Source organism: Cephus cinctus, unplaced genomic scaffold (genome assembly GCF_000341935.2).
Source record: "Cephus cinctus unplaced genomic scaffold, Ccin1 Ccin1_scaffold0299, whole genome shotgun sequence".
NCBI classification, from domain to species: domain Eukaryota; kingdom Metazoa; phylum Arthropoda; class Insecta; order Hymenoptera; family Cephidae; genus Cephus; species Cephus cinctus.
In genome coordinates, this window is record NW_014333002.1 from 192732 (window position 1) to 215385 (window position 22654).

At 42.3% G+C, this 22654-nt stretch overlaps 1 protein-coding gene across 7 annotated transcripts in view; it reads right to left on the reverse strand.

Annotated features, from left to right (window-relative positions):
* The window catches only part of LOC107266170 (protein downstream neighbor of son homolog), a 127649-nt gene that overhangs the window by 34764 nt on the left and 70231 nt on the right, over positions 1–22654 (reverse strand). For 4 of the 7 annotated variants that reach the window (XM_015736382.2, XM_025083358.1, XM_015736385.2 and 1 more), the window contains one exon: positions 9952–10007. The exons of the other annotated variants lie outside the window; for them this stretch is intronic. In XM_015736382.2, the coding sequence (XP_015591868.2) occupies positions 9952–10007 (56 nt within the window). The remainder of the gene's footprint in view (positions 1–9951; positions 10008–22654) is intronic. 7 annotated transcript variants of the gene reach the window in all.

Sequence of the window (22654 nt, forward strand, 5' to 3'; positions counted from 1 at the left end):
TCTTAAGTTTCATGATCTATTTCGATGATCCCTGCTGGTGAGAATTAATTAACATTCATTAACGTTACCGAATGACTCTACAGAACGTGTAGATGGAATATCAACTGTCATTTTATTTGTCGGACATAGTATATAGGTATACCGGAGTGGTGGCAATCAATAAACTTTTCAACGAATCACTACCGTCATTGCTACTTGATAATCAATCTTTGGTAGCTCCGCAGATTCTAGAATCATCAATAATAAATACAAAGCCGCACGCGTCGAATGACGGACAGATCAATAAGCTCTTTTGATTCTCTGAGATCGCAGCGACTGGACTCGTCCTACTATTCTGTATAATTCTATACGGTTCTCCCATGATAGTATTGTACAGGGGTAGTAGTAGCTACCCTTACGTATATCCCGTGCCAATGGGGTCTCTTACCCCATCCACGTGTCAAAGGGAGGTATTTAGCGACAGAGGGTCAATTTACCGGGGTGTGATTTCAGGCTGCCATCATCCCTTAACAGCATCGAAGGGACAGCAGGAGTTTGGAACCAACGAGGAAAAAAATTGTTGAAAAAAAAAATTATCAGCGGAAATTTTTCTTTTTCCATAAAAGTACGTGTGAACTGCCCTTAAGAAATTGCGTAGGTGGTAATTTCATTGAAATAAATAAAAATTGCGTTTCTTTAAGTCAAGGGGGAACGTAATTGATATTCGTCATCCCTTATGTTGTAACGTTGGACTACCCTATTATTATTACCCTACTGCTACGAATGGTATTCGCAGAGAGTGAACTCTGCCAGTTATCTAATTCAATATAATATCATCCCCATTGAGAGAATAAATGATTACCGGCAGATATGAAGTTATCTGTTCTCTTGGGACGCGTAAATTGCCATTATACACCGTGCCTGAATCGCACCCCAACATTTTCGTAAGCCGTACCGAGGGTTAGGTTGGGTTCGTACCATAGCAAGCGCCATTATGAAAACCTTAATTATTAATTATCATTCGAACTTCCCAAAGTTATCGTAACCGTAATTGCCCGAGAATTCACGATAAGAATGCCCGTCGAATCACGAAATATATTGCTGTACATTGTACCCTGGTATAGGCGACGCTTTCGAAACGCAGTTCCATGTCCACGGACTGACATGTCATGGACGTAGACAGCAGACAGCAGAAACAGGGGTGAAGCGCTCGAATGGCTAGTGATAGGGGTTGGCGAACAATGCCTAGAAGATTTAGCGTGACACCACCGGTGTAAAACTATCACCCCTGTCAGAGGAGCTAACCATCCCTTCGCTGGTTCCAATGAAAAGCTGCTGCTTCGCCATTTTAAAAAATCAATGTCATTTGAGATACAAATTTTTTTCGAATTTTTTATTTCATTATAGGCTGACAATCAGACTAATTTATTGATACAGGCTTCATTCGATATGGCTATTAAGTACAGAACTGCTTAAGAGCCCTTGGATTAATTGGTCACGAAGCGATGCTCGGCGTCGCGACGATGAATAAAAGATCAGAAATATTCATGATTGGCCAATTTTTAATGTTCCTACGAGCGTAAATGTCTGTATGCTTCTGCATGCGTGTACGTTTACTTTGTGATCTTAAAGCAACCTCTTACGTATGTCTTTATTCCTGTTTACATTATAATATACGTAAAGATAGGATATCTACCTGATGTAACCTTCGGATGGTATCGGGACGTTCAAACGTCGTGACATCCCGACAGTAAATTCTTGTTGGTCGTGTCTCTTCTTACCGAATAATTAACACATTCTCAGTGTGCGTTATATGGTCGAATATAAATCATTGGGTTAAAGTCGAATAAGAGATCGGTAGTAGAGGTACCTGCTGGAAGATGGCAGAAGAGGATGGTGACTACAAAAAGCGTTATGAAATAGTAAAAAAAGAAAAATGAACGTTTCTTCTTGGTTAAGATCAAAAGGTACGTCCTTCTATCTAATCGATTTACGTTTAACTTGAAAATCTTTTTCCACTTGTCATAAAGAGACTATTTACTGCTGGCTTACAAATTATCCTTATTCAAATGCACAAGCGTTCGCGCGCTTTTTCTCATTCAAATTTTTTCACCGCTGTCTTACACTTGCGACACACTGGGAACTAACGAACGGCGACAGGCAGGACAGTCTCTGTCACAACGGGGGTACATTGAATTTTTTAATGCGGGCAAAAATTTTTATTGGTATCATCGATAATTCTTTTTTAATTATACATATAAATAAGACGAGGCCTTACGAAGTTAGCTTTGTGAAACGGGGGAGGTTCTGTTATCGGTTTCATTTAAAAAAAAAATTTTTTTTTCCTATTCTATACATACTTAACATCTAGATTAAAATCCAACGATTTTTGATGTATTTGAGATAAGTTAAAAAAATATTTTTTCAATTCATTGCCGTATTTCATTATTTCTCTGTAAAGGAATTATTTGTGTATATACAAATGTATATATATATATATATATATATATATATATATATATATATATATATATATATATATAGACGCTGTGAAAGCTCTCTAGGGATAGTTTCTAGGCAAAAGCACTGGTGGCCGATCTCCGTGGGAGCCGACGCAGTCCGCGTAATCCGACATCATCTTCTACAATCTAACTATCTATGCCATGATTCCCTCCTATTCTATTCCGTGTATTTCCAAAACGCTATAGACGATAATTCAAAGCCCAGCTCGCGCCGCCTGACGACGGATTAATTTATACGGTAAAGGGCCTTTACTGATGTCTCTATAAATTTGGAGATTACGCCGATTACTCAACTAGGTCCCGTTCTTGCCACATTGTGCCCATACGTAGAAATATATATATATATGCGTCTTTAAACATATACCCACTTATACACGCTCCAATCTACATCCAATAACAAGGCACCATTGCATCACGCATAATTAAAGAATACCAAAGACATTAATTTAAAGCATAGAAAAAGAAAGTCAATACATAGTAAACTTGGAGAAACAAAAGATAATCAGAAAAAAGTATGTGTACCAACTGTAAAAGCAGCTAGAATAAACCAGGAAGGAAGGAATTTCGTATAGGAAGTTGCGCGGGCGATTCAATTTAATTTCCAGGGGGTTCCCCGAGCCAATATCCTCCCGACAGGGCGTGCCCGCGTGCGTTCGGAAAGTATTAACCCTCGGCTAAGCTCATGAACATAAATTTGAGTCTGCTTCGAGAGTCCAGTAGGAATAGCAGCAGAGAAGCCAGGAACAGGAATAAAAAGGAGGCTCTATAGTGTACACTAGTCAAGGGTGTACTTTTAAAGGGTTGGACACAGCCTCCCCTGGCTGAAAGAAGAAGAAAAGAATCCAGTTTGGAGGTTGGATTTTTCACTTTGCCGAGGTGGCTCTTTCCATAATCTCAATATACTATACCGTATATGTACGACAACCCCCGCAGTGTTAGGGGTGGTTGTTCTTTTAGCGCGGTGCCCTTTATGCTGACATAAATATCGCTTATGCCGGCATCGCGCCGCTGTTTTGGTAACCCATAGAGCATTGTGCTGGCGAACGTTCTGTGTACCAAACACTGCGCTCTGTGTACCATGCAAACAGTTGGGCCACGTGGCTTGCTGATCCCTTTGGTCCAAACCCACCCTCCTCCATGTATCCCTTTAGAGTCGTAGACTTTATCTTGCTCCCTCTCTTTCTCTCTAACGCGTAATAGCTCGTCTATCACTTTTCAGGATTTTCATCCCTGGCACCCCTTGCGTAACGTCCAGACGTCATCCCCTTGTGGATACTACAGGGTTGCTAGGTATCAGTCAAAGAACTACGGGACTCAGCATTGCACCTATCTCAGTGACATCTCTCGTGCGAGGGTTGCGTCATTCTTCAAGATCGTAAACACACGTGCAAGTCACTGATGTTTGCATTAGTCGCGACAGCGAAATTCACCCTGCGTTATAACATAGGGGATGCCGTTTTTTTTTACTATGGCCTCTTTCGTAATGTCTGCTTCCGTCAGAGAGTTGGACAATTTTTGAATGGTACTTCGTTTGGTGCGCTTTGAGTTTTTGAAAAGTGGGTGATAGATGCCGGGTAGTGGTCCGAGTAAAATCGGCTGTGACGAAGGGTTGTTTTTTATACGCGCCATTAGACTTGATATTTGGATCAGGATTTTGGTGGTGGGGGTACTCGTTAAAGCAAGATTCATCTGAAGTCTGTGAAGGATGCTGGGAACATTTCTGGGAATGATATTGCGAATGTATATTGAATGTTATGCTAGTCAATTTTTAATATTGGTTTTATTACGGTATCTCTGGAATACTTTTATTACTGATAGTACCGCACCCCCAGTGTTCGCTACCCTTCTTCAAGAAAATGAAAAACTGTATTGTCGAAGGGAGACGCTCTGGGGAGACGCCTACCATTATATTCGCGTTAACGTCATAGGTGCCTTAAGCCCTCAGAATGCGGCGCGGTCAGCTCAATGCACGAAGTAGAAACCATCAATAATATATCTGACAGCAAAACCGAACGAAGAGGCCGACAGGCTTTGCCTTATGGCTCCTGGACCGTGGATGCTGGTAAACATCTATTGAGAATTCGCAGACGCTCTATATATATGTATATGTCTATATATTGTATACCCAGCATATAGTCACTTCATATAACTTGAGAATTGCCGAAAAGGACGTATGTTACTTGAAAAGAGTTTTTCAATCGGACGGGGTTAACCTGTTTTAAATCTTTTGATAAAACTTCCGCTCTACCGTGATGGGGGATGAAATCTATCAACATCCCTCTGGACATATTTGCCAGGATGGTTTCATACTGGCCCATGGCACTCCGTTCAAAAACTTTCTGATATATCACTTTACGGCTGATAGTAGAAACTCTACTTTTTGTTATCAAAGCCAGTAGTACCAACTTTGACAATTTATTTACCTTAGTTTTTCTTTGGATCTTTATATCAGTATGTTTTGATATCGAGGAGGGCCTGTGAATTGGATATTCATAAGATCCTGAAAGAAAAGGCGAATAAGAATTTTGTAAAATATCCCTAGAATGTCGTGTCTCGTTAAAATCATAGGAATATTTTAAGTCTGATAAGTAAGAGCGCAGTATGAGAAAATTAAAGTCTGTCTCTGCTAACTGGGCTGGTAAACTTTGACACTATTGTAGGTACACACGATATCATATGTGCTTTACTATATTAAAGCTTCCCTAGGGATATATGAAGAATAAGAATATCCCGTCTAGGGATACAAGAATACAACGTAAGACGCGTTGCACCGTAAACATACTCATACGTAGCCACGACATCAATCTTCATCCATCAGTTATGCCTCGACCCCAGGAGGGCTCCTTTGCGGCACGGTTACCAACTTCACAGATCGATTGATCTTGCCTCGCGACTCCTGGCAACACTGGCATAACTCACCAGGATCTGTTGATCCCCACAGATGCAGCAGGGATGTAGAATAGCGTAACCAAAAGCACGATACCAAAATTGTAAAAAAGTAGTGCCAACGAGCACTTAGGTAAATTCCCTAGTAAATTCTTTCCTAATAAATTCCCTAGGAAAGAAGAATTACCGGGGGAAAAAAAATCTAATAAGTGCATCTTGGCACGTGGTGCTGATGTAGAGTACGTGCAATGATCATTCGCGCACGTTTAGGTTACTGATACGAGGAAATCTATAATATAAAGGAGGTGGACCAGTCATTAATTTCCAGACAATAAAACGTAACGCGTCCAGCGTGAGAGAGACACGCCCACGCGAGGAAATAAATGCTTTTTGCCATAGTGACTCGTGTTTGCCTTTGGTATTTTGGGGCTCGGCAGTGGCAGCAGTCAGTTAAGGGTGGCTGCAGTGGTGGTGGGCGCGAGAGGGCGAGTTAGAGCATGGCAATTGATGATGCCAGGAATGGGAGTCACTTGGTGCCATTGTCCAGAGCCACGTGCCTCGCTGCCGTAACGTTGCCCCTAGTACCAACCCCCGATATCCTGGTACCCTTCTTTATCGTCCAACAATACTTGTGCGATCGTACTCCAGCTTCTGGATGGACCAAATTAATTGATCCCGCGTGATCTGGCATTGCGCAAGGGTTAAACTAGGCCGTAAGCACCGTGGAAATACTATGGTTGAGATTGTACAAAGCGTTTATTTCAATATTTCCGCACGCATCGATGACTTTTACTTGGCAAGGGTGGTAGCATAGAGGGGGGGTAGTATAGGGTGCGATTTCTTCTACGGGACGTGCCCATGGGATTTTGACATTCATTTTACATTTGGAACAATGCTTTCTGGAGCCTTGTAAACCCGTAACAAGGTACACCTATCGTGATCCTGTGGGATGGACATTTGGAGATTTATCTAGTAATCTTTTATTCCAGGGGAATGACGTCAATTTCGTAGGCAGTAATAGCGCGTAATCGCCGGAGACGTTGCCAAAGACGGAATTCAAGTATCGACTGTCTCCTTAGGTGGCTGCCTCGTGTATCTGATGGGTACATACTTGTAAAACTGGTTTTATGGGAAACTCCGTAGCCTGGGATCTCCCGATCATCGAGGTACTTGTCACGTAGTTGCGTACCGGTTTACGCACTTTTTGCATCATAAAACGTCATCCTGGAGAACATCCTTGGATAGCCGTGCGCGTGCCGTCGCGACGCCTCAGCCTCGTCCTCTGGGACCGTCAGCGTTAATCAGAGTACCCGTTGCATGCGGAACGTGGGGTAAACACAAAATGCAAAGTACATAGATTGAAGGAGTAAAAGAGAAAGAGAAAGACAGTGAATAAAAATACATCCAAGAGATGAGAGAGCAGCATCCATCCTACTGCAACGTTGCCAACGTAGTAAAAAAGTTATTATAAAAATAATCAAAGTTTCCTTCCGTCGGACTTGGCGGGGTCTCGTCTCCATTGCCTCCTTCTAGAATCCAAAGGAGTAAGAGAGAGACCAGATACATTAAGTGCTGCTAAGAGAGAGAGAGAGAGAGAGAGAAAGGAGAGAAAGAGGGGAGAGTAAACTCATGAGATCCTTTCGGGACTCTCGCACGCCTCTGGTCGTCTCGACTTCATTACGTTTGACAATTATGCGTTAATTTGCACCTAGCGATACTTCAAACGTTTTTATTCATTGCGCGTCGAACCAAGTTACGTCGAAGTGGCGTTCCGTGGTAGCGAGTTACCCCTCGAGTCCGAGGGTATCTACCCCTGGTCTATCCTTGGTTAAGGGATGACGGCAAGGAACAAGCAGGACGGCTGATGGTACCGAGGTAAAGAGACCGGAGGACTTCAGAGGTGTAACGTAGATTTCTGAAGTTTTATATTTTGAACTTCCTGCCAGCCTGACTCGCGGATCGGACTGAGTTTTATCAAAGGGCCGATATGATAATCAAGGCCTCAGCTGAATGTGTAACGAGTGGTAGAGTAGACGGGCCCCGTGATTAGCTTTACTTTTTTACCCTCGAGGAGATGTGATCTTTCGCCTTATGCTTTTTAATATCGTACTCCTGTATGAATATGATATACGCGTGTGAATACACAATATATATATATATATAAGTATATACAGCGAGTGAAAAAAGCCAGAGAAAAAAGTATACACCAGATAAAAGATAGTTATTTTGAGATAAAATGATTTTATTCATTTTAGTGATAAGCGAAGCTTCAAGTATAATATTACTATAGATTGTGACTCTTAGCTGAAAAATTGTTTCTTTTCTACTACGGCAATACATGACCTCATGGAATTAATGGGAATTTAGGGTAAATCGTTATAATGATAAAAAAAGGTACTAGACTAGGGACTTTTTCCAATGAGAAATCCAGGGACGTAATCTTCCTTCTCTTTGTAAAAACGTAACAGATTGGTAACCGCATTTAGCTGGACGTTCGTCCTTCTCCTTTCGACGGTGGTGCGGTGTGCGGCCACCCCATCGGCTACGGTGCTATTAACTAATGCCACCCCTGTAGAACGTCACGCCATACGTGCACCAGGGTGTGTGAGTATATACGTGGTGGATATGCCCGTAGGAACGGGACAGTTTAAGCCTTGATATATCGCCTGGCGACACTCCCAACTTCTGTCGCCGTTTTGTATCGCTTTTTCTTTTCATTTTATTCGTCTCTCTCTCTCTCTCTCTCTCTACTTTTTTCTCTTTTTTTTCGTTACGCTCTCGGCTGACCATATGTCCACGGAAGCCGAATCCCATGAACAGGCATCTACAACACTAGTCCTTTTGTTTCTATTGGTTACCTGAAAGTGTCACGTGGACAGGACAATTCGAAAATTTACCGTTAAATGATTTGTATTCTTTTTACGTTATTCATATGCTAAAATTGGTACACCCGTGTATATTTATTATGAAACCAGCTATATAAATTCTTTCATTCAATTTAATTAAGCAGGGATTATGCGAAAAATTCAGGTGAAACGAATCGCATTGAAAGCAATGAAAAAATGGCTCTCAATTTATCCGTGTGGATGGTACCTTAAAGTTTTGGTTTTAGGCGAGAAACCACCAGCAGGCGTTTATACGGTTGAACGATTTCTAATTCCCTAACGCATTTGCGTCTAAGCGTAGTCAGAGGCAGTTTAGTTTAGCGTAGCAGCGGTAGGTATCACCCTTGTCGTATCTAACAAATGATGCCACATGCTCCTATCTTGACTTGTACATTAAGAGGGGTAGGTTTGAAGTTACCCTTGATACACCATAGCGTATACGTTATAGGACCTACAGTATCAGCAGATTTTACACATGGGGTCCACGTAGCAATCGGTACAGTTGGCAAGTGAAACTAGGAAAGGCTAACAGGCGCAGTGGGACCATTATCACGAAGGTCCCAATCGAGTGGTCCCCAATTATTTAGCCGCTAATGCACCCCCCCGTATGTCACCGTCTCTTGGCACAAGCACAATATGTTCCTCTGGATGAGAATTCTGTCGCATTTGCATCAGCGGGAGCTTCCTTGAAGATGGGTGGTATACGTATAGGAACCAACGTATGCAGTACGATACCGTCGCTAATGTCACGGGGACTCGGTAATGAGCGTAATATCTCAGTCGTGCGTTACGTATAGGTGATTGTCGGCGGCGCCCCGAATGGGATTGACGTTCTTTCTTAACAAGCCGGCGTAAACGCGCGGACATATGTCAGAATTAGGCACAATGTCGATGAGGAAACAGGTGGGGCCCAAAAAAGGTGTACCAGCCTAACCCTTATGCGGACGGTACTTTTAGCTTGATAAAAAGTGGCTATCAGTTAACCTTTTAAGCATGTCAAGACGGATTGTTCGGTGGCTTTGGCGGTGGCAGACCAAGCCACGAGGATAATGGGCCCTGTGGTACCCGACACGGCCAATGGGACGAAGCGGCGGACGGCTGGAATGACTGGGACCAACGTAAGGCCCAAGAATAACCGGATGAATGAATGAATGAGAGGATGAATGTCGGATGGTGGGAGGCGCCATTTGTCGCGATCGGTTCCGCTCTTTTGGACTCTCGACCACGGGGCCTTACCTCTTTTTATCTCTTGGTCACGTACGATTTTCTGTGTTTTTCCTTTGTCTCTTTTCTTCTTTCCCTTTTCTTATACTTTGTTTTTCGGAAATTTACTTCCAACTACGTTCCACGAACAGAGTGCAATGGATAATTGTACTGTTAACTGGGCCTAATATTTGGGACTTGGTCTTTTTTTTTTCGCAAAATAAAATTACGGACTACTAAGCTGGGCGGGTTATCCTACTTCGGGGTTATTGGCCAGTCGTCTGGAAGGGCGCGATCCTTTCTACGAAAATTAATCAGTCGCCGGAAGTTTGCAATTTTTTCAATGGCAGATAGAGATTGCCTCTTATAATTTAATATAAATCTGCATAATATTAGACGACCTCGTCACGGATAAGATACCCTATGTACTTCCGAATCAAAAAGTATATATATTTATATATGTATATAGCACTCACCTCCAAGAGATTCGTATTACCGACTTCCTCGTAGTAAAATAATGAAAAAGTGGAATCTGAAATCATAACAAAATCCAATGTCATCGTAATCATTTTCAATATATCTTATATTACATAAGTTTCCAAAAATCTCGCGTCAAATGCCTCCAAAGTTAATTCCTATGGCTGTGTAAGAGATAATCAAGATTCCTGGAAATAATTCTCACTCGCTATCAATCGCCCTCTCTTTCCTGAATCGCATGCATAATGCACTCTTCTACCTACGCATCCATCTCCAGAAAGAGATAGATACATATACACAGTATTATAGAGAAGAAGAACACATATCCTCGATTACCTAATGGGCTCCACTTCTCTTTGTATTTTCTGGTTTTCTATCGACTCCTGGTTAAGATCAAGAATATGTCCTCATAAATTTTATCGAGCAAAGTGCATGAGACTTAGACGCTTGTGCGTGGCCATTCGATTGAATTAAGCATCCCGAGGCAAATTGCCGTTGAATTATCACGGTTTATCGCGATAGTAAAATGATAATTTCTTAGCTCTACTGGCATCGTGTAAATCTGCTACGGCTGATATATAGTATTACAGTCATAATGTATAGTGACGGTTCGCAAAATACATAGAAACGATGGAAAAGGTTATTTTGAGAAAATGAAAAGAGATAGGAAAGAGGAAAAGAGGCAGAAGAGCTAAATACGCGTGGACAAGAGGAAAAAAAAAGGATAGAAAGTGTATAAGGAAAAGAAAGAGAACGACAATGGTGATACGAGTTTAGGGGATGGTTATAAGAGTTAGCCAAACGGCAAACAAGATCGCAAATTTGCAAAAGTGGTTAAGGGTGGGGAGAAGCAGCGAATGAGCCGTCGCAATAACGACGAAGCAAATGGCGAATAAACAATTCCATTATATTTATCAGATAATGAAAAGACAACAATAAAACCGCAATAACCCGTAACCGTATGAGAATTCGAGACCCTCGGCCCTTTTGGATAAAGAACCGTGATCCGCCAGCTTTCCCTTCCTTGTCATTAATACCAGGCGACTGTTACATATGGATGAGATTTCTAGGTTAGGCTAGGAAGGACACATAGGTATCTCACATATGTGAAACGAGTATAGGGAAACCGAATTCATCGACTAAAAGCATTCGCGAATAGGCAAAAGTCATTTTCATTTATTTCAGGGATCTTTACTGCATTAACGAGGCTATAGAAGATTTTGTTAAAATTGACAGACTCAAAAAAAATAATAATAATGAGTCAAAGAAATACATTAAAATTTATTGTTAATCAATTTGATCGAAATGGTAGCAATATTAAACTGAAATTTTAGTATCGATCTCTGTCTTGTACAGGCTGTTTCATTCTGCTCGATAGAAACAATAAATCTGTCAATGTATCCCTGATCCAGGGGTGGATGCGGATGGGTAAACCGCAATATAGGTAATAGCAGGAGGCATCAGCTACTTAACAAATTGCTACAAATTGCTGTGGGCATTTAGCGTTTGGACGCAGGAATTCTGTGGTCGGACCCCCCGACCCCGTCAAGAGTAAGAGGGTAGTCAAGGGGTGGAAGGTGAAAGGAGGGTGGTAAACTGTCCATGGTTTCATCCTGGTAGTTCTGTGGTGGCCACATGGTGTTCCCATATGTCCGGTAGTCCACCCCTAATACTAAGTGTCCACTGGAGTAGACAAATCTTGCACGCTCGAAGATAGAGGATCCTACAGAAAAGCTATATGGGGTGGCTGTTTTCACTGGGTGTTAACCGACTTTACCCCTGGACCGTTTATTCACTGGACTTGGCCACAAAAGGCTGATTAACCTCCGTGGTAAAGGAAGGGTAGTTTCGAGAGTCCGCTTCATTTTGGATTCTGGAATCTGGGCTATTTAGAAAAATACGTGATAGTGTGTACGTATATATTTTTTATTTACTTTAATTTTTAATGATTAACACGATCAAGGATTACTCGTATGCCTTATAGGTTATTTGACTGGATTTCCACTCAAACCGCATATTAACAGCGAGCGTGACGAAATCAATTATCACGTGCGACATGCACGTTTCTCGTTCGCACGTTTTTGCTTCGTTAAAATCGCCCTTTGATTTCCTTATAGAAATTATGTTTCTTTTGTAACAAATAATTTCACCTACGACTCTCTTATTACACCTTACTATCCTCAGAATGATATCGAAAAATTCACGTGAAGTTGTTGTTTCTATAGGGTAGTGACATTTCTAGGGGCGTAGAGATTGAGGATACTTTAGGATTTAAAATTATTCGTCAATTAATGACACGTGTATATATATCATTTATAATTGAGCAAGTGATATATGATAAGCTATGAATTAAAGAAATACAGAAAGGCAATGTATATATTTAATGTGAATACGTAAGGAGAAAGCGTGTCCGTGTCATGAAATGACACACCTGGATCTACGGGATTCACACACGGCCACACATCCTGCCTGTCAATACATCATTAATCATCAGTTGACAGAGCTAATGATACTTTAAGAGTAATGCCCCCGGGCCAATCAGTGATCGCGTGCCGTCCACCAATCGCCCCGTTAATTTCACGGGTATTTAACGCGATTCACCTAACAATGATTCAATCAAACCGGATTTATTTAGCCGAGACTCAAACCACCAGCGTCACGAGCCGCTCATTAACACTCCCCATATCGGTTAATTTTCGAAAGCTTAAACATCCCCGCGTGTTTGGATAATTAATTATGATAATGCAATGCACATATCCAAAGAAAATTTTTGTACAGAGTATTAAATAAATTAGGTGATAAATCATCTCTTTCAAAATTCCCGCGCAAGCGTCGCTACTTCAAAGCGAATGAATTCCGTGTATGCGGTGGGACGTTGTAAAAATCACATCTATAAAGGAAAGGGGTTGGATTTCTTTTTCCTCGTGGATCTGACAACCACCGACCTCTCCGGTGGTCGCTCGGAAATTTCGTTCAGCCAGGGTAGCACCGGAGTCCAGGGTGCCATTGGTATCCTGGTGCGAATGTTGTCAGCCAATTTTCTTGGCCAGTGCCTCTGAATGCTGCAGATTTCCATCTAGCCTGTGCTGTACCGTGTGCCTGTGTCCTGCTGTATGTACTGCGGCGAGCATGCTGGGTAAATACCCAGGAACCACCCCAGCTAACCACAACTGTGATTATAATTCGCATCCCTGTGCCAGCGACCCCCATACATCCCAGGGCCGTAGTGTTGGGGGGCGAGGGGGTGAACAGGCCGCTGTAAAGGATTATGCACGCGGATTTAACTGATGAATCACATTGTCGTCTTGATTCGCGGTGGCGTTAATTTTCGGGGGTGACCATCCCCCTTAGGATGAGTACGAGAGGATAGAGAAATCAGAGGGTGAGGATGTATCAGCGCCATCTTGAAAAGACCTACTCTGACTATAATAGCAGGATGCTTATATCTACGTATAAAATAATGAATAAAATATTTTTTATCCCTTCTAGACAAAAAAAGAAAAATTCCATCCTATAAGTAATTTCAATCAATTTTCTGATCGATTTCATCTTCTAAATGCCACTGGTTGGCTAGGCGTTAATAAAGGGATATAATACAAGAATAGAACAGGGTATGACCATGCCATAAAGGTATCTAAAAGCATATCCAGAATTAGTCATTTCCAATTGGTGCCAGACCTCAACGTTGGATTATTAATTTTGCCAATAGCGAAATATCGAGGGTGTATCGAAGCACAGATGGTGTATCACGAGTCAATATACTTTAATCACTGATTCCACGACCCCAACCAAATCTCCTACTTAATCAATGCTATCAATGAGTTACACATTCCCTCCATATGGTATAAACCAGCTATCAAAGAGTTTCCGGGAAAATCCGAAAAATAAATAAAAAATTTTTCCATCTTTCAAAAATTCTCTTCGCGACGTCTCTGATGCTCATACGAATCACTCGTATATACATATGCACATATGCTCGGATTTTCCAGGATAAGAATCGTGGTCAGAATAAGAGAGACAGAAAATATAAAGAGAAGCTCTCCTGCCTCTGGCTCTTGGTAGAGTCGGGACATGATCATGGACCACAGACTCTCAGAGTGGGATACGGGAAGAGAGGTAGGAGAGAGGCCAGGGTAAAACCAGGACCAGGAGGTAGAGGACACCAGAGAGGAGAATAGCTACGAAGGAGGCAGAAGAGGAGAGGACAATCCCCTCTTCTTCTCACGTTGACTTGAACGCCCGCGATATCTCGACCAATCAAATCACGCCGCGGGCTCCGCCTTTTATCATTATTTTACTTGTTTTCCCTTTACTTCACCCTCATTGGATGACATTCCCTTGGCCGCTATGGTAAAAAAGGTACTTCGCTAGGAGTCCATGCTTTCCGAGTCCCTGTACCTTTAGTACCTTAATCATTTACCTTATATATATATATTACAATGTATACCACGTCCGTACTATATTTACTTCGTCTTACACCTTAACATTTATTCGCATAGTAATATCATATTCCACCTATACGAACTATACGTATATATTCTTATGGTACGAATGGCAAGACACCATTTTATAAGAGGATACAGTCCCGGCGTGACGTCACGGGTACTATTAGATATTAAATACCATAAAAAGAGTCTCGAGAATTCTCAAGATACCAGACTCTGAGATTCCGAGAAGATACCTTGAAATCTCGCAATTCCTCACCCCTAGGGAACACGTAATAAATATAGTAACGGAATAAATTCTTTCGCGGATCACGAAGTGCATATATTCAGGTTTGATACTAATCCTTGTAAGATCGACACGATCTTCCTGAATGGTATATATATATCTTACAGAGAGTATGACCAGATAGTTAAGGGTTGTAAAATATCCACCCTAGCACGTTATACAGGCAACCCGACCTTACGGTTCCCAACACTAGGAAATTCTCAAGTATCGCCAAGGGCGACCGTCTTCAAGCCTCGCCGACTCTTACGAGCTGAATTATCGCTCTGATGACCGATGCTACATAAATAGTATGCAAATCAGTGTCGGCTTTACAAGGTATAACTTCTCCACGGTCGACCTTAAGAGCTACAGTCGCCGTCATGGAAACTACCCCTAATTTCCAACGGGGTAAATTCTCCCTGTATTTCGAAATACAGACCGTATACCATACATATATCTATACCATGGGGAATAGTACCCGGAAAATATTGGGTAGTCTTACCGTACATATAAGTGAGTCCCAAAAAAAAGAGCATAAAGACCCAAAAAGAGGGTGAAGGTAAAGAAAGTAAAAAAATACAGATGAAAACAAAAGCCGAAGATGCATACCGTGCACGTGGTCGCACCTACGCCTCCTGATCGGGCTGCATTGCATCGCATTGTATGTATATTGCGCCAGAAGTAAAACGGACAGAAGGCGAACTACAGAAGTACAAAACAATGTAAAATGTTTAAGGATGTCAGTGTGGGTAGGGGTGGAGTGGGGGGTGAAGGGGGTGGGCTCGTTGAATCGGGACTTTGTCGATGGGAATGCTGGAATGAGAAGAAACGAGAAGAATTGGAAGTCCGGGTGTATAGATACACGTTATACACAGATGCCCTACCGTAAAATGGGGCCTGACGTGACGTCAGATTTCTGGAGATTTTTTTGTATACAATGTATTCCAACGAGCAATATTATTTTATATTGTAATTAATTCTTTGGTTTCGCATTCTTCTTTAGGTCTGAATTTTTGTTTGGTTGGCATATTGTAAAATAAATCTGCAACGGCGTCTACCTGGTGATCCAGTCGCAGACACTTAATAAGTATCCCAGAGCGAGGGTAGTGATTTGTTCAGAAAGCAATATAACGGCCCAACGTTCGGGGCCTCTTTTCCGTAAATTTGCATGGAGTATTAAAGCCTGGTGGCTCTGCTACTGGTAACGGAGTTCTTGTTTGCCAACAGCGACTGTCGAGGATCAAAGGACCACTGCTTCCTCTGTTTCTCCTCTCCTCCTCTTCCATCTACTTCACTGCTGTATGTCCTATCGTATCATCCTCCTCCATGGGAGGTTTCACATACATTTCATTGAGGAGAACACTCGCGAATCCCGACATTTCGATACCCTGCTTTTCAAATAACCTCCAGCTGCATTTTACCATCGATAAAACGAGTGGAACTTTGCTTTGACTTTCTGTGTTTTACAAAAAGAAAATACTGCCAGAGTCAGATGCCCGTATATGATCTTACCAAAGGTTCCCAAGTTGTCTTATCAATTTTTTGATAGCGTAAACAATAAAAATATTCGGACGTAAAATCGTTATAAAAATTTCAAAATTGTATGTAAATTTGAAAAAAAAATCACTTCGTACGAAAAAGGGGGCCTGATTATATTCCCCCGTTCCCTCTTGGGCTCTTCCTATTAACTGATGAATGGGCCTAGGGCCCCGTTTACTTATGCGATCCGTGGCCCCAACGGCATACATCACTGCCAGCTAGAGTTTTTACGCACGAAACAGGGAAGAATATGATTACGCGCGTTAACATTCCAGGAATAACGTGCGTCGATCCGACCAGCTCGTTTGAACGTTCATCCATCTTTCCGCGAAGACTGCGACGCTCGACGTTCCTAGCGTCGGGACGCGTCCACGTGGTATTACTATAACGAATAGAAACGCCCCAAGGATCTTCAGCCGTATAACCATAAGGCATACGAGGTTGTATGGATATGCACGCGTTCCGTCCTTTGGCTCTCTGTCCGTATTAATAAAGTCTAATGTAACGTAATATATGCCGGCGTCGCTGGAGCGGTTAATTCCTGGCGCGTTAAGTCGATGGCGAATTGCAATAAGATAATGAATGAGCGAATGAATGAGTGAACCGAATGAATGAATGGAGTGTGGTTAAAGGTACGAGTGACGGATAGACGTAATGAATATGGAATTCATTCTATATGGGACGAGACGTTTTTATAAACGACGAGCGTGATATATTACATGGGAAAAGATTTCGTAGCTTATAACATCTTTATCCAAAAGTTATTCAATAGACTTAACACCTTGAAACCACCATACGAACCGTACAGAGTCCTTCGTGTTTATTTGGTATAAGGACGACGACGTCCCGACGCTTCTTAGAATCATCACGACGGTCGTTTATGCGCAATTATCCCCTCCCCCCTCCCCACGCCAACCCTCTTCGTGTTATACGCTTCTCCCCTAACCTGCACAGGAGGATTCCCAGCTTCCCGATCATCCATCCGATGGACCCGTCGAACAAGTTATTCGTGAAACCCGGCGAAGAATCTTCCGGGGGACAACGACGTCGGGCGTCTCTCACTTACGATCTGCGCTCCTGAAACTCCGAGCCGTCGGCTTGAAAGTGCCTAACCGCATTTTGCGCGATCCCGCCATACCAGAGAGCCAGACTCAGGTAAAACCGTATGATTATCGGGATATACCTGTAGCACCCATGACCAGTACCATATCACTCTGACTGCCAGAAGCGAGTGATGGGTAAAGGAAGGTAAAAAAAAAAAGAAGTAATCTTAAGTATAACGCGATTATAAAAAACGGAATAATATTAAAAAGTATTAAAAAAAATAATAAAAGTTTCCCATTCTCCTTTACGCGTTTTACAAATTATTCAATTAGCCCGCGAATTAAGGTATACATATTCATCGCTTCTGATACACATGCTTCCTGCGAAACGTACAGGCTCCCGGCCACATAAACAACTCCGTATAGGCGCAACGGCGGGACGCGTGCGCCGCGACGCGTTAGACGCTCTAACGAACGTGCGGCTGCATCCAAAATGACTCGGCGTAGTGCCAGAAGGTCCGATATGCCGTCCTGTATTCTCAACAGCAAAATTTCTTTTAACTGTGCAGAGAGAAAGAGAGAGAGTGTGTACCAAGGGGGTTGGTGGAGGAGAGATAGGGGACAGATAATACGTTTTGTGGTGCGGATACCGTTTTGCCTTAGCTCACAGGATTCCTATGGGTTCCGCAAGGAATACTTTGTTCAGGGTACCGTTTTTCGAGACGCACCGGGTCGACACGTACCTACTGTGCGATTTATCGGGACGCTTTGGGTGCCGTTACGCGATATTCAGACAGCCCACTCCGACGCGGATGTCGTGCCTTTCTATAGGTTATTTTCGGATAGCTTGTTATACGGATTTACTTTAGTGTATACATACTTTAGTGTATATGCTTATTGGTAATGTTCTGACATTTTATTCTCTTCTTGTCTTATCTACGAGAGTGGGTGATCCAATCGCGTTAGTTCTGGAATAAGAATTAAAATACGTCTTGCGGGGAACCAACGTTTACGCTATTGCTATTTATATGATTATATACATTTATATGTACTTGCAGCTGGACAGCTCTTAAAATTATGGGCCAAAGTCCAACCCATAGTTTGGTTTAAATAACGCAAGAGAAATGCACAGTTTAATTGTATTCCTAATAGCACGGCGTTTATAAGCCTCGGAGTGCTCTCATGAATAGGCATTTTGGTCCAGGAACAACTTTATAAAATGGAGGAAACGAAGCGTCTATTTTTGTTTAATTTATCCTAGGACACGGTCAAAGAATTTTCCAAAGTCTTCCTGCTCCCTGGTAATTTTAATTAGAGAAAAATTTGGTCGTTGTGTTAAATTTTATGTATTCGATGAATTTATAATGATTAAAGTCTCTCCGGTTGGTGTGTCTCAATTTCATGGCGAGTCTCATAGCGGGTTACCTCGTAATTCTTGGTTATGCTTAATATGAGGAGGAGCACGTAAGTAGAGCTTATAAAATGTCAAATATCAGAAGGCCTTTACTGTCGTATTATGCATCCACGACTTTATTACGCGATATTCCCAAAAAAAGACTCCCGCTGCGGCGGGCAGATGTACGCGATGTCGCCGTAGAATACAGCCTTAGGGCGGCACTTCCATTGCGTATAGGAACTATGGTAGACGGAAAGAAAAGTATTCCGTGTTATTTTGAATGCCATGGCCATATTGAGTGGCACGGAATTATGGAGGTCTGACGAAGAGTCACACTGTAGCAATAGACTGTGGAATAATTTTTATTATCACTTTGAGTTCGATGATCCCAATGACTGATAATGACTTTATAACAGTTATTCACTAAACATTTCCCATATAAGACTATATACGTATATGAGGTATCAGTAAGCGTTTGTATTGAGATACGATGATTTCTGTGTTTGAATGATAAATATTATAGGGGTCTTGCGTAACGTAACGTGGTTGGGTCTGGGTCTCGGTCCCAGTCTCAATTAACGCAATTACCAGCTCCGTGAGCTAATTACCTATCAAACAAAATTATATTGTTATATTCCGCGGCGTCTCTAATGAAGGTTATTAATTGCTTTATGATTTTCCGATAAAGTGTTCTCGTAATCAAGTTATTATCCCACGTCATTGTAGCTGCGCATCGAGGCCGCATTTCTTTGCTATTTCACCTTTATTCCTTCGCATCGTCATTCTCTCTCTCTCTCTCTCTCTCTCTCTCTCTCTCTCTCTCTCTCTCTCTCTCTCCTATTCTCGTTTGTATTCATTCCTGCATAATTCTTTCCTTCGACCCCTCGCTCTATCTCTGTCTCTTATTCTCCGTACAATCAACATCCAAGATCGACTCGCACGCACGCACGTACTTACGCAGGCATCGTGCGATCCCCTCGCTACGCTTTTTCCGCTTCGTTTCGAATCGGCTACGGCGACGATAAAATCGCCAAGTCGCGGAACTCACTAGTGTAGCGAGGCAGGTGAGATTTTTCGTTCGCGCTAATAACCTGCACCCGTATATATAAACCAGCCCTAAGTCGATCCTTAGTATAAATAAAATAGAATCTCGTATCCCCCTATGTTTAATTTCTCATCTAATCAACGACGATTAGGTTTAACTCGACCGGCACAAAAGTTTCCAATACCAACGTGCTACGATGATATACAGTTATAGTATGAACCCAACCGGTATCTCGTGTCCATTGCCCTAAGACAGGTGCAACCTTCCCCGGCGCAGGATGCACTCTAGAAATGCACCTGACCATTCGGAACATCTTGTGAGCTCGCGTCAAAGTCGAAGTAGACTTCTAACTTTAGGCTAGACCAATATATCTATGGATATAAAAGTTGGGCCCACGATAGCCGGCCTCCGTATCCACAACATTGGGTTTTGCCCCAGGAGTCACTCTTTCTCGGAGGATTCCAACCAGGGTGCGGCCCTCACGGATCGAAGACGTGCGCACCGGAGACATCGGCCGAGCGACGGACGTACAAATGGACGTTCCATACGGACCTAGAGACGTACAGACGGAGCCACGAACGCGAACGCGAACGTGACATGACGTGACGTGACCGAGCCAACGTTCGTTCTCTGACACACGCCGCTCGCCCACGGTTTTTACAGCGTAAAAAACAAAGCGACACGCGAAACTATGCATCGCGTCCTGACGAGGAGGAGTCCTGAATTACAATAGGCCCAGGACACGGCAGCGCCCGCTTAGGACCCAATAATAAATAAGCTCCGTACAGGAATAAGATCCTTGAGAAATTTAAATATCGTCGCTTCAAATAAAAATCATGGTGAATCAAAGTGGAAAGACCTATGGAGATAACGACAAAAAAAAAGAAAAAAATTCATTGGGCACGTAAGACCCAGTTTCTCTGAATTATCCTGATAACCAGCCCCTTGCTGAGGAACTGGTTTTATTCGCCATCATGAGACTTCTTGGCCAGTGGGAGTCACTCCGACTTCTTCGTGGTCTCTTCTCTTTACTTGTCCAGCTGAAGTGTATGGGGTACGAGTATGGTTTTCAGTGCGTGTGACTGTCAGGGTTCCCACGGGACTTGATCCCTCTCTCTCTCTCTCTCTCTCTCCCTCTCTCTCTCTCTCTCTCTCTGCGTATCATGGGATACTATAGTCATTGCTTGGTTGCACTGTTACATGTCTTTGGAAAAGATTGCTACCTGTAAGAAGAGTCCAATAAGGATCTTATGCGTATCCTAGGTGCTTGCGACCCGCTTAGATACATTTCTTAGCTGGCTGACTAGCTATCTAGCTACCTATACGTACGGATGGATGGCTGGATGGATAGACGGACGTACGTGAACCACTACTACGTGATACCCTTCTTCGTGGGTGCAGAGACATTTACGACTTTGTGTCTTTCGGCGGACAATATAATGTAGACGCGATACAGTGAATAGATTTGTGTGTGCTTATATATATGGACATTCACGTATACACGAAGTATATATATATATATACTATATATATACTATATACTATATACTATATATATAGCATCAGTGATACACGAAAAATTCTTTTTCGTCCACCTGCAAGAAACCACCTTAAAAGTAAGCGGGACTAACCTGAAGACGGCTAATAGCCATTGTCACCTTTTTAAATAATATGAAAAAAAGGTATATAAATATATTATCATATTGCTCTATACATTTAGGTGGTAATTAAGATTAGGCATTGCCAAACTATTTTGGAATCCTGTTTTGACTGATGCATGATAGTAATTTTTTAATACGATTTTTCACGACTGTAAAATTGTACCTTCGGCACTTGCTTGGTCAGCCTTCCAATAATGGCAATGAAAAAACAAAAGGAAAGAAAAAAGAGGTTTTATCACAAATCGTACCAAGAATCACGTCAGCGTTTCCCACGAGTGGCGCCCAAAAAGTCTCCACGTATCCAGTACGAGTACAAAAGGTTTTACCAACGTGAGAAAGGTCTCTAGTATTCGTGGAAGGATCACGGATCCTCCATGTATAATGATCTAGCACTGATATGGAATAGATAAAAGATACATATAAATATATAGTAACATATCATAAGAATGAGAAAGAGGGCCAAAAGGAAAAGAAGTAGGAGGTTTTTGTTTATTCTTCATAGAATCGACAACTTACTCCCGAAGTTTAGTGACCTTTATAAATCTACTTTTAGGCCCCGCCTAATACGGTAGTGATATGTGGGACTGACTTGGCACGGGGACTTATAATTTTCGAGGACAGTAAGAAAAGGATGAAACTATATTGTTGACTTACACGACTACTTCTTGGTTGGCAATGTAATTACATATGCACGGTGGTGCCGCAGTTTGAGTATACGGTACTGCGCTACGCTCATGACAAAATGATCCAGTCATCGACGTCATGTTTAATGTATTCGGAGCGAACTGACAATACAATGCTGCTATGGGCGCGTCACGAAAAATGGAAATTAACAGTGCCCACCTTTACTCTGACTCGCTATGGAAAATCATGATCGTTGCCAGTATTACGGTTACACCTGAAAGAATCATGCGATGACGTTATTAGTGACAGGAGTGACGTCACTGGCGTACCTGAAAGAAGGGCTTCACTCCAGTCGCCTTAATTACAGATTATTACCGGGCTAAAAAACCATGGGGACATTAAGAGACCCGCACGGGGTACGTATGGGGTCGGTTCTTTGTCTTCCGTTTTATTTCGTCGGACTCGAGCACTTCTGGGGCCTCGTCTTCTTCCTGCTTTCCGTTTCCTATACCTTGGGTCTTATGCTAATATCGGGCATACTATACTCGTAAAACTATTATCTGATTATCTTGGATTATTCTTAAATTCTGCGGTTCACTCGAAACTCCAATTTTCTAGGCTTTCGTTATTAAGGATACTGACGCGTGCCTTGTCTGTATCACTGGGTGGTCTCTACACTCTAGA